Here is a 13,211-nt window from a genome sequence, read left to right on the forward strand (position 1 = left end):
CTTCCCCTCCACAGGGCCATCTAGCACTAAATGCCTCTAGGAAAGGGAGGCAGATAAGCAGTGACACAGCTACATAAATTTAGATGCGGGATGAAAGGGTCTTACAATGCAGGGGCGGGGGAGATACTTCAGGTGCTTTTTAATTGTGTCTACATTCCTGATACATTAGAGTGAGGTTCGGGAACCTGCAGTCAGGTGGTTAAATGTGGCCTGTTGAGGCTTTCTATCAGACCCTCAGTGCTCTCCCTAAGCTCCTCCCCTCCCTAGGCCACATCTTTCACCAGTGTTGTTTTGCACCCTCCTTGGGAATTTAGTGAGGAGCAGGGAGTGTAGAACCCTTTGCCTTTTTAGGGGCTGGAATGCAGCCTACTAGAAGACTCATGTTCATTGCCCCAGCCGCTTTTGTTTGGGTTCACCCATTTCTTAATGCAGCTTCGAAAGCAAGCTTGCCAAATGCTTGGCAAGTGCAATTTTGCATTCAAAAAGCACATTGTTACTACAGGAATGAGGTGGAGTTTCCTTCTGCTAGCCTGGAGATAAGCACACATGGGGATAAGCAGAATTTTGTTGTAGAAAAGGATAATAAAGTTTTAAAGTAAAAATAATAAAATGACTCTTCTGTGGCTATAAAATGGGGGGTGGGGTATAAGGATGCTGTAGTGACCAGTGTGCGTCCAGGTGGGCCCCGACATGTCTAAGCCAGCCTTGGTACTGACGCCAAGCCTGATTGATGGCTGCTTCGTCCATCACCTGCTGTTCTCTGGGTAGTCATAGGAGTGGGGAGTGGTTGCTGTGGTCCTTGGACTTTCCTAACTACTGGAGGTAAGCAGAGACATCAGCTAGTAGCTCTAGTTCAACTGCTTTTCTTTATATATGTGTCTTTGCATCTGTTGCTGCATTTTGGTAATGCTGTGAAGACACATAGGGCTGCAATAAAAAAATCAAGTTATATATCTTATAAATGCATAAATCACTTACTTGGTGCAGAAGAGGCAGTTGCAGCATCAATACAGCTTTCTCAGCAGTATGAACCGGTAATACTGAACAGGAGACAATCAGCTGACAAACCTTTTTTTAGAATGAAAACTGGCATTAGAAGCATGTCCTAGAATCAGAATTGTAGACTTGGAAGGGACCCCAAGGATCATCTAGTCCAACCCCCTGCAATGCAGGAATCTCAGCTAAAGCATCCTTGACTCCTGGTTTTTCATTATGGGGTATGGGAAAGCACTAAACACAGGAAGAGGTAAACCACATCAGACTTTTGGTCCATCTATCTTAGTACTGTCTACACTGACTGGCAGCACCTCTCCAGGGTTTCAGATGGCCTGTTCCCGGAAATACCTGGAGCTGCTGGGGTTTTGAACCCAAGACCTTTGGCAGTGTAAGCACGTGTTCTACCACTAAGCTATGGGTGCTGGCTCATCTGGCTCACTGTTCATAATAATTGTTAATTAATTGTTCATAAATAGATTTCTTACCCTCCCTTCAGCACAACCTCCCAGGGCCAGTCACATATACAAAACTACCATATTAAGAATAGTTCGTAGCTATTTACAATCGAGTAATAGGATAGGTCCTAATATGGATCATAATGAAAGCATCAAAGAGCACTTCAGAAACATGCTTTGCTGTAAGAATTTTGAATTTCTGTTTTGCTAGACAGCATTTTCCATTGATGGCTGAATCTCTGTGCTTTCAGTTAAGGCTTGACTATGGGGGCAGCTTCTGCCCACAAACCAGGAAGCTTTACCAATACTGTACTCTGTGGCACCATTGAATTTGAACTGTGAATGCAACCTGCTTCACCGTGAAATTACACCTGCCTTTAAAGGCTTTCCCTGGAAATTTACACTAAGTTGTACTGTGGTCACTTTATTGTGGCCACTTTTTTGGAATAGAACTGGAAAGACCTAGGATCGAATCCCTGTTCAGGTTTAAAGCTCCTGCCTCTCAGCTTAACCCACCTCGCAGGGTCGTTGTGAGGATGAAATTGGGCGTGAGGAAACCATGCTGGGTTGGCAACTTGCAGGGGGAAAGGGGCGGGGAATAAATGTACAGCAGGCAAATAAAACGCACGTGTGAGTGCAGATGATCACTGCGGGGGGGGGGGGCGTGTTGTCAAGTTTTTCCTTATCGCAAAGGCGGTTTGTCAAGGCGGAATGGGGAAAACGACGGGGAAAGGAAAGCTCGCCACGCGGGGATGGAGGCCGCGGCCTAGCCCAGCCTTCTTGGTTGCCATGGAGACGGAGGCCGCGGCCTAGCTGGGCCTATCCGGTTGCCATGGCCACCGGAGGGCTGGTTTCGCTCCTCCTTCTCATGCTCTGCCTCCAGGTGGAGGCCACGGCCTAGCTGGGTTGCCATGGAGACGAGTCCGTCGGCTACACAAGCGCGCACAGGCCTGAAGGTGGCGGCTCTGGTCGACTGGATTGAGGGGGAGGTTGGTTGGGGCCATGGCGGGGCTGTGGGTGGGTGTCGTGTGTGTTTCTTTGTGTGTGTTTGTATTTTAATTTCTTCCAAGCTTTAGTCCGACCACATGCTTTCAACCCCTGGAGGAAGAAAGCTAAAGGTGAGAGCGTTACTCCCTTAAGCATGTGCAGAGTGCATGGCCTAGGCATACAACTGTAGAGAAGTCCCTCCTCCTCCACCTCACCTGTGCAATTGGGAGGCAGGGAATTGGCAGGAGCAAGAGCTTATTTTTGGCTCGCTTTGTTTATTTCACCTGCTTGATCTTAGAGTTTGTTTTCGTTTATTCTCTGAAGAAATAGAAGAAAACAAAAAATTGTAGAGTGGGAAGGGAGCCAATGCAGAAATCACAGCTAAATGGGATGCATCCATATAAGTTCTACCCACTGAAATTAATGCACTTATTATTATTTATTAAATTTCTATGCCACCTTCCCTCCAAAGATTACAGGGTGTAGAATATACCGGGTATATAAAAAAATGCATACCAGGATAAAAACAATACCCCCTTATTGATTGCATTAGGTCTCCTCCTCAGAGTATGGCTAAGATTGACAGAACTTTGTATGCTCCCTTTCTAGCAATAATGGTATTTAAGACACCTAAGAAAAACAACCTTTTGTTTTATCGGCATAACCACAAAACAAAAATTGATATTCATGGCTGTGCTCTCTCCTATGAGCATTCAAACCTGCTTTTTGCATACATTTTATAGGCAACACCATGAAGGCTTTTCTGAAGAGTCCTGATGGCATCTTGGCACTGAGGCCAAAGATAACTACTATAGGATGGCATGAAGACTCTGACATCATCCTGAAGGTGATTTTATCAGATTAACTGATTCTGCTTATTGTATTTGCTGTTAGATGTCTTACCACATTTTAGAACTGTGCTTTTTTAACTTGTGCAGAATTGCCTGTGAGGTGTGGTGGTTGGAGCATGGATGGGGATGCTCTGGCCCTCCAAATGTTGTTGGACTACAACTCCCACCATCCTTGGCTATTGATCATGCTGGCTGGGGCTGATGGGAGTTGGAGCCCAGCAACATCTGGAGCACCTACAGGTTCCCTGCCCCTTGGTAAAAATAATGGACCTAGGACATGGGCATAGGCAGGATTTTTGTTAGGATGGGCAGAACTAACAGGATCGGTCAGTTACTTAAGTATTTCTATTGTTTTACTTGATCTGGGGGGGCAGCTTCCCCCTGCCCCCTCTTGGCTACACCCACAACCCAGAACCAGAGAGATACAGATTCAAATCCTTGATCAACCATGAAGCTCACTGTTCTGTCTCCCTCCAGATGTTGTCAGGCCCTAATTCCCACCAGCCTCTGCTAGCATAGCCAGTGGCTAAGGATGAATGATGAATGAGGGTGAAAGAGGAGAGCGCAAAATATGGTCTGAAGCTCAACATCAAAAAAACTAAGATCATGGCCACTGGTCCCATCACATCCTGGCAAATAGAAGGGGAAGAAATGGAGGCAGTGAGAGATTTTACTTTCTTGGGTTCCATGATCACTGCAGATGGTGGCAGCAGTCACGAAATTAAAAGACACCTGCTTCTTGGGAGAAAATCAATGACAAACCTAGACAGCATCTTAAAAAGCAGAGACATCACCTTGCCAACAAAGGTCCGTATAGTTAAAACTATGGTTTTCCCAGTAGCGATGTATGGAAGTGAGAGCTGGACCATAAAGAAGGCTGATCACCGAAGAAATGATGCTTTTGAATTATGGTGCTGGAGGAGACTCTTGAGAGTCCCATGGACTGCTAGAAGATCAAACCTATCCATCCTTAAAGAAATGAGCCCTGAGTGCTCACTGGTAGGACAGATCCTGAAGCTGAGACTCCAATACTTTGGCCACCTCATGAGAAAAGAAGACTCCCTGGAAAAGACCCTGATGCTGGGAAAGATGGAGGGCACAAGGAGAAGGGGGCGACAGAGGACGAGATGGTTGGAAGTGTTCTCAAAGCTACCAACATGAGTCTGACCAAACTGCGGGAGGCAGTGGAAGACAGGAGTGCCTGGCGTGCTCTGGTCCATGGGGTCACGAAGAGTTGGACACGACCAAACAACTAAACAACAACAAAGGATGATGGGACCTGCACCAAATTGTTGGCTTTCAGACTGTGTTCTGGGGTAGACTTCTGTGGCTTGTAGGATCTAATTTCTTTTTGTTTTCACTTTTTACTAGAATCCCAATTGGGGTCCACCAACTGGAGCCAGATGCAAAATAGGGGAGCAGGGAGTGGAGGGGGGAGAGTGAGAGAGACAGAAAGAGACAGAGAGCAAAGCAGAAGCATACCCTGGAACGTACATCTTAGTTACTACAAATCAGGGATTCTAACAGCCTAATTTAAGGGATGCTCACTTTACTGTCTTAGAGAGCAGTTTTTTGTTTTTGTTTTGTTTTTCAGTGCATGTCACAGTTCTTCCCCCGCCCCCAGCTGTTCACATCAGTATGGTTTCATTAGTGTCAGAATTGTACACAACAGGGGAAGTTGACAGAGCAGGGATGTCTATGCAATGGTGTTCACACCTTGGCTAGAGGCAAATTAGGAACTGCTTAATGACTCTAGTAGGTGTGAAGCTGGTTTGAGAAACAAGTATCAAGCAGTAGTATTGAACAAGTCTGTATCTCCAGGAAGTTTTTATGCTGCTGAGTTTTGAAATGTAACTTTCAGTCTCTAGGGATTGAAGAGCACCATGCAGCCATCGAATTCAGTGATTCAGAAAACAGCTTCATTCTCCGGGATTTCAACTCGACCCATGGAACGTTTGTTAATGATTGCCACATTCAGAACGCGGCAGTGAAAGTGAGCCCTGGAGACATTTTGCGGTTTGGCTCCAATGGAACAGCCTTTGAGCTTGTGCTAGAAAATGGACCTCAGGTAAAGGTGATATCATTCATTTTATAAGGTCACTGTTTAATGCTTTTCATAGGCCCTTTTATACTTTGCTGTTTGCTTCTAGCACTTCAGTCTTAAACATGTACAATAACCTGAGTTGTATCACAGTGATTGCCATGTTGCTCAGACAGCACTTAGTGCATTGAATCCCAAGTACACTTGAAGCACTTAATGCCAGTTTTATTTTTACAGCTTTCCATATTATGCCTGAGGCAACTGAGACCTATTTGAGATGGATGTTTCTCATATAAACTAAAATGATAAGCAGAGTTCTACCTATCCTAGTGGTCTACCTGGTTGGGAGAGGGTCTTTATCTGAAGGTGTGTGTGTGTGTGTGTGTGTGTGTGTGTATTAGATAGGTAAAGGTAAAGGAACCCTGACCGTTAGGTCCAGTCGCAAACGACTCTGGGGTTGCAGCACTCATCTCGCTCTATAAGCCAACGGAGCCGGCATTTGTCCGCAGACAGCTTCCAGGTCATGCAGCCAGCATGACTAAGCTGCTTCTGGCAAACCAGAGCAGCGCACGGAAACGCCGTTTACCTTCCCGCCGCAGCGGTACCTATTTATCTACTTGCACTTTGATGTGCTTTTGAACTGCTAGGTGGGCAGGAGTGTATTAGATACTATGCTATAATTAATCAATACATGGAATCTGTTGTTGTGGTTCTTTTTTCATGTTTCTAACAATAAGACTTTATTGGGAGGGTTTGATTTATGCCTACGTTTTATTATTTTAATGGACTTTTAAAAACTTACCCCCCCATAGGTCTCCCGCCCTCCTGTGAGTCGCCGTGTAGCCTGGCCGGGGCAGCTCCATTTAGTCACAGAGACAAAGCCTCCTTCGCCAGTGGCCGCTTCTCAGTTTCCATCCCTTCAGTCTCAAAGGTCCCCGCCCATTAGCCGCAGTTGGTCCTATGGCGGAAGTGGGACTTTGCCACATCCACCGCTTAGGAAAAGGCCTGTAAATGCTTGGGGCAGACCAGTTGCTTCACCTTCTTTCTCTCCTGATGCGTTCATCAAGCCTTCTGCACCAATACCAGGTATTGCCCTAAGCCTCGTGTCACATTGCTTGGAAGGCCCAGTAATGTGGTTCTAGGTATCAGTGGTTATTTATTGTGTAAATGGTGGCATTGTGGCGCTCTGCAGACCATCATAAACAAAAACACAGGTCCCTGCCTGCAAGGAGTTTGCAATCTAAATGGCATATGTGCAAGAGAAAACAAAGGGGTGGAAGGGGGAAAGGAATAGAATGTGCAATAAAGAGAGTGAGAGAAGAGTAACAAGAGGTGAATGGTTCTACTTGGGTTGGGAGTGAGCCCAAATGCTTTACAGAAGAATTTTGGGGAGGGATCTGAAGGGTGAGAGAATTTAGGACCCACCCCCACCCCCATCCTTGTGAATGATGTAAGTTTTAACTACCGGTATTTTTCTGAATTTTAAATTGTAACCCACCCTGGGACCAGCTGGTGATGGGTGAGTAATAATAACAACAGGTTGTTGTGCACTACTTGATTTCTGCTTAATAGCAGCGACACAATCCAAAGTCTACATATTTTCAAATTTGCAATGTGTAGTTGTGTTCAAATGTCAAATCTAGCATTTATTTCAACTAGCAGTCTTGTACCCAGCATTGCTCAGAAATTCTAAGAAATCAAGGAGTCAGTGCAGTTTTGTAATCTGTGCAGTTTTGAAAGGTGCAGCATCCAATTGTATCCAAACATAGACAAAAATCTGCTACCTGATCTCAGGAACGAGCATGCAAAATTTGTTTAAAATATCTTAAGATGTATCCAAGCAAACAAGCAGCTTTCAAAAATGCATGGTAGTTAAGCCTGGAAGGTGTCAGCATCACTTGCTGGTGTATTTTAGTTTCCATACTTTAAGCACTTATAAGAAAACCAAACAGTGATGAATAATAATAGAGCATTGTACTTCCTCCCACCCCCCCACCCCGCACTTCTGTCCCCAAATTGCTATTGTCTAATGAGTTGGCAGAAGTGAGGGGTGGGGTGGGGAGACTGGCTTATCAGTGCTTGAAGCCAAGTTACAGAAGTGCCTTGGCAAGAAGCAGCAATAAAAATGCACCATCAAACTCAGGGTAAGATTACTTTTTCACTGTCACTCTCTGAGTGTCTTGTTCTGTTCCAGGAAGCGGAGCTGCTATTGGGTCTTTGACAAACGTTCATCAAGGGGATGCACTTCTCAAGGAAAAGGTGAGGTTCCTACGTGGAAGTGTACAATTATCTCTAAGTGTTTAAAGCAGTCTTCCTCAACCTGGTGCCCTCCAGGTATTGTCGGTCTCCACCTCTCATCGTCCCCGAGTCCAACTACATCTGGAGGGCATCAGATTGGAAAAGCCCGACTAAGAACATTTGTATTCCACCTTCCATTGAGTTCCAAGGCTGCTAACACTTTGAAACCAATAAATAATTTTGAATATCTTGTTGCAGCTCCCCAGCCCGCCGGCACCCCAGTTTTTTTGATAGGCAATGATTATGTTGTTTTGGTGCTGGTGTACTTCCAACGTGTTCTGCTGCTGTTATGGGGAGTTTTTTTGTCTATTTTTTATCAATTGCATGTGTTTTTATGTGAATGTGTCTGTATTATAATGTGTTTATACTTAGCTTATGCTTTTCAATCTGCTGTAAGTCACTTGGAGACCTTTTTGCGACAAACAAGCTTAAAAATAACAACAGAGTTAAAAGGCTAAAGGCAGAAAAATAATAGATGGGCAACAGTGATAAGTCTACCAAGTAAAACCATTTCCAGACAGACAGCATTGGAACAAAACATTTTAAAATAGCTGTAGGGTTGATGTGTTTTATGGTCACAAAGGAAGTTTTTAGCAATACAGTGAAATGCTATTAAGGAGAGGATGAAATGGTCTTAACTTCATGAAGGCATTCCAAAGCCTAAATTCAGCTACAGAGAAGACCCTCTCCCTGGTTCCAATGAAAAGTCCTGCAAGGGATGATGAGACATATTGAAGGCCTCTTAGTAGGTAACTAAACTGTCTTTAGTACCTAGTGGGGAAGTATCACCCCTGTTGTCATGCTTAATGGGGAATTCTGCTGGGGATCAACATGGACAGAAGGATCAGACATGCTGGAACAGGAGAATTCCCAAAACCAAGGCCATCTGAGCATGATGACGGTGATGACTTTTCAACTGCCTCTTCCTGGAGCACATTGTGAAACAGGATGTAGTGATGGCCACCAAATTGGGTGGCCTTAAAGAGGGATTAGCCAGATTCATGGAGGAGGCAAGGTAACCAGTGGCAATGACTCTATATAACTTAATGTGCCAGAGTGCCTCTGAATGCCAGGTACTGAGGAACATGAGCAGGAGGGGGCTTTGAGCTCATGTCCTCATTGTGGCCTTCCCAAAGGCATCTGGTTGGCCACTGGGGAATTAGGATTCAAGTCTACATTGACCTTTGGTCAGAAGTGGCTGGCCTCTTACTACGTTCTTTAAAATTATTTTATTAATGATCATAATGTAACACCATCTGTATGCATGATATTTTTATAAACACCTGGACAGTTATCACCCCAAGAGCCTTACAATCAGAGGAGGCAGCAGCAGTAAATGAGAATGATATTTATTTATTCTTGGTATTTTATATCATACCCTTTAACAAAGTTCTCAGGAAGGTGTTGCAGGCAAAGACATAAATAAAACCCTATCAGGAATAAGGCATATTAATGCAGTATAAAATCAATTGGCAGAGATAAAGCTGAAAGATGGAACAGATTAAGAGACCTGAGAAAACAAAAATGGCCCTTGCCTGTCACCAAAATGATGTCAGAGGAGACGCCAGGCGAGCCTCTCTGGAGAGAGCATTCTGTAGTTGGGGAGCTATTACTGAAAAAGCTTTTCCCCACTTTAGTCTCCTGCCACACCTCACCTGGCTGGGGCAATTGGAAAAGGACCTTGGAAAAAGATCTCAAAGTCTGGACAGGCATATGTGGAGGCAATCTTTCCCTGGTTCCAAGCTGTAGAGGGCATTGAAAGTCAAAACCAACAGTGAATGTGGCTAATAGTACTAACTCCAGTATCGGAAGCAGTGTACTGGTTATTGGGAATCAGGAGAGGATTGTTGCTCTCATATCCTGCTTGCGGGCTTCCTAGGGGCACCTGATTAGCAGCTGGGAGAAGACAATGCTAGATGTGAAGGGCATCCAAGCACTTCTTATTTCATGGTGCCTGAGTACTGGTTTGATAAGAACGTTACTAGAAGGTGAATTTTAGGGAAAAGGGCAGGATAGCAAATTTGTGGCTCTCCAGATAGATGTTCACGGACTTCACATCCCACCAGGCCCAGCTAATATGCCCAGTGGACAGAGATAATGGAAATTGCAGTCCCACAATATCTGGAAATCTGCAGGTTAGTCATCCCTGGTGTAGGGCAAGTAAATATTATGCAGATTACTGCTTCATATGGTGAAATGTGTATATAATTAATAACTAGAATAGAGGGATTTGGCATTTCTTAAGGAATCCATTGTTCACTTTGTTGAGGAATAAGAAAAAACAGAAGCTAGTCAAGGACAAAGGCATATTATGGTCCCAAGCAGCTGTATTCCTCTACACAGGACGAAGTAATTCTGAAGCTGGGGAATGAAATCAGCCGCCTCTCTGGCTTTGAAAGCGAGTGCAGTCGCAAAGACATGGTGATAGCAAATCTTCAAAATGAGATTGCCATGATGACAGAGAAGATGACGGTAGCTCTTGCCCAGAAGGACGCTGAGTTTCATCAGAAGCTGGTGGACCTTGAACAAGATGTTGCCGCAAAGACAAAAGAGATTAAAACCTTGAAAGAGGAGGTATGGAGGGACAGGGGACAGTGATGGACCTGAGGTTCAGAAATATAGGAAGCTGCCTTTCTCTGAATTAGCCTGTTATTTGGTATTGTCTACACTGACAGCATCTTTCCAGGCTTCAAACAAGGGGCTTTCCCAGCCCATCTACGGATGCCGGCATTTGAACATGCAACCTTTTGCCTTCAAAGCATGTACTTGTATCACAGAGCTACAGCTGGGGTTGGAGAGGAGTATGTTCAGTCCACTTTTTCGAAGCGGACCAACCCAATCCGACACTCATGAACTGGCTTGCAGATTGTAATGCAACTCCTGGTTGGATTGCACTCTTCTTCAGATTTTGGAGTCCTTTTTCTGCTGCACAAAAAGTGCACACAAAAAGAGGTGTTTTACATAACAAAATGCTTGTTTTACTGGTGAATACATTGGAAAGGATGTCTTTTATGTAAAATGGGAAAGGACAGGGTGGATTGGACCAACCCCCTCCTTCCATCTCTCTCTTTTTTCTTTTCTTTTTATTCCTTCTAACTTAATGATCAGTGGCAAGCCATGGTTTGCCCAGTTTGGATGTAGCAGTGAGCAATAGTTTGTTATTAATCAGGAAGTCATGGAGGGAACTGGAGCATGTAGATGGAAGAGGGAATGCAACTGCTTTTGGCTCTTCGGGTTCCCCCCCACACACACACACATTTACGGCTTAACGGTGCTTCTTTCATCCGGCTTTTTAATGTTAATGGAATACCTACATTGGGCAGTATATTCACTTGCATTCCAATCACCTCTCTTATTTATTAACAACATGTGTGTGAATGCTGCAAGAGGCACTCAAAAGCAGTTTAAACTTGATGTATGAAAACAGACAAAGCTGTTCTCACCACTATCAGCCCTTTTCCCGGGCTGCATTTATTAAATTTGTAGACATTCTGCACCTGGGGGCTCACAGGTTATTTGGTGATCCAAGGAAGTTGCCAGTGGGATAAAGATAAGCATAAAATAATGCACAGCTGTAGAGATCTGCATAGATGTCTGGGTTTAGAATGGAAGAGCCAATGCCTGGGGTTCGGCAGCCTGACAGCAAAATTGGAGAGCTGGTGATGAAGATACATTGTAGGAATATGCAGGGGCGTAGCTAGCTGCTCCGGCACCCGGAGCATTGGGGGCGGGGCGAGCCGTCCACAGGGGCGCCGCAGCCATCCACGCACGGGGGCCCTGCGGCAATCCACCCAGGGGGGCGGCGTGTCAAGCTGCCAACGGAGTCCGCCTGCCATACGCAAGCCCCATGCTGCCATTTTGGACAGTGCGGGGCCCGAGCCACCGCATCACTCCCAATAGAGACGTGGGGCTCGGGTGCACTGCAGGCCAGGCCCCGCGGTAAGTGCCGATCCCCACGGTGTGCCATTTTGTCACCCCGCTCAAGGATGACACCTGGGGCGGGCCACACACCCCTTCCTACGCCCCTTGGGATATGGAGCATGTGACACTCCAACTCCCCATCGTCTCTGACCATTGGCCACGCTGGCTGGGACTGATGGGAATTGGAGTCCAACTGTACCAGGAGGCCCCCAGATCCCCCACCTCTGCTCCAGAAGGTAATGAGTGAATGAGGAGGAAATGAAACAGTTCTGCAGCAGCCTTAATGCCCATTGCAGCTACACTACTGTGATGCCTGAAATGCCTGACCAGGGGCCACAGTCACTTGCCACAGTGAGATTGCCATCTCCCTCTGACTTAGGTTTGCTGAGCTGCACAGATCCTGTCTTCTCCAGACTTCCCACCCAGTGTAATGTGACTGTAGGATCACTCTGCATGCCTGCCTCACAGGGGTTTTGTTGTCTGCATTGGTGCTATAGAAATGCACGATTGAATCCAAATTGGTGTGAACTGGCTGTGTTCTATCTTTTGTTTCCGTAATCATGTTTGCAATAGGTTTGCAACTTGCAGAGTAACACGAGTGAAGTGTTGTACCATTCCCTTTCTGAACGAGATCTACAAATTGCACACTGGAAGCAAGAAACTGAGGCGCTGAAGAAGAGCTATTCTCTTACAACAGGTGTGCTTTGTCCAGTCAGCAATAACTTCAGGATCAATTGCTCCTTATTTTGTACAGCCTGGGTCAGTTCTTTCCCTCGCCGCCTTATATTTGGGAAGCTCAAATTGGCTTTTAAGGGCTTCCTTTTTGCAGTCATCCACAAGAACCTCTAGTGTTGTAACCAGCATTAATCCTACACAGAGTAGAACCACTGTGATTAATGAACATGACTAAGTGAAGTCTACTCATTTCAATGAGTCTCCTCTGAGCAATTTATTTATTTCATTAATATTCTTTAAGACATTATGAAGATTTTTTTTAAAAAAATTATGCCTTATTATTTTCCCCCGCAGGACTGGTGACCAGTTTGCAAAAAGACATTACATCAAAGGATCATAACATCCAGCAATTGAAAATAGATGTGGAGAAGTTTAGGAGAGAAAGCAGGGAGAAGGATAACCAGCTTGCCCAGATTTCTGCCCAGGTGAATAATCATGTTTTTAAAACCCTGCTTGGATTCTAGTATGTGGGGTGCTACCCCTCACAATGCACACACCCATGCAAGTCTTTTGAATAACTAAATTGTAGGAATATTGGATTAACATTGACACGTTTGTCTGGTTTTGGAACTGTGGCTCCTCAGTTCAGAACACTTCTGATTCAGTCACCTACGACATCTCACAAGAGCAGAGGCTCAGAACCCTTTTCAGCCTGGGGGCCACATGCCAGAGGTGGGCAGGGCCGGATGCAAAAGTGGGCAGAGCAGTTGCTGAAAATGTTAGCTTTGTTCTGTATATTAGTTTCTCCGCACACACCTCTCTATCCTCTAATCAGTGCATGATTAGATTCCAGCAAGGCAAAGCAGAGCCAGTGAAGGGTGTGGCTTAGAGAGTTATCCAGATACAGAGGGTTGCATTTGGTTCCTGAGGTTCCCCACCCCTGCAGTAGAGATTTGCAGCTCAAGCCCTGTGACACCTGTAGACTGG

General features: G+C 45.3%; 1 protein-coding gene across 1 annotated transcript in view; it reads left to right on the top strand.

Moving 5' to 3' along the window:
- Nucleotides 1-2,482: 2,482 nt before the first annotated feature.
- Nucleotides 2,483-13,211, top strand: part of FHAD1 (forkhead associated phosphopeptide binding domain 1) — a 39,981-nt gene continuing 29,252 nt past the window's right edge. Inside the window, exons 1-8 of the mRNA XM_033156495.1 lie at nt 2,483-2,569; nt 3,182-3,285; nt 5,151-5,357; nt 6,143-6,416; nt 7,525-7,589; nt 9,972-10,202; nt 12,123-12,246; nt 12,579-12,709. Coding sequence (XP_033012386.1) covers nt 3,190-3,285; nt 5,151-5,357; nt 6,143-6,416; nt 7,525-7,589; nt 9,972-10,202; nt 12,123-12,246; nt 12,579-12,709 — 1,128 coding nt within the window. The 5' untranslated portion in view covers nt 2,483-2,569; nt 3,182-3,189. The remainder of the gene's footprint in view (nt 2,570-3,181; nt 3,286-5,150; nt 5,358-6,142; nt 6,417-7,524; nt 7,590-9,971; nt 10,203-12,122; nt 12,247-12,578; nt 12,710-13,211) is intronic.

This window comes from Lacerta agilis, chromosome 8 (genome assembly GCF_009819535.1).
Source record: "Lacerta agilis isolate rLacAgi1 chromosome 8, rLacAgi1.pri, whole genome shotgun sequence".
Classification (NCBI taxonomy): Eukaryota; Metazoa; Chordata; class Lepidosauria; order Squamata; family Lacertidae; genus Lacerta; species Lacerta agilis.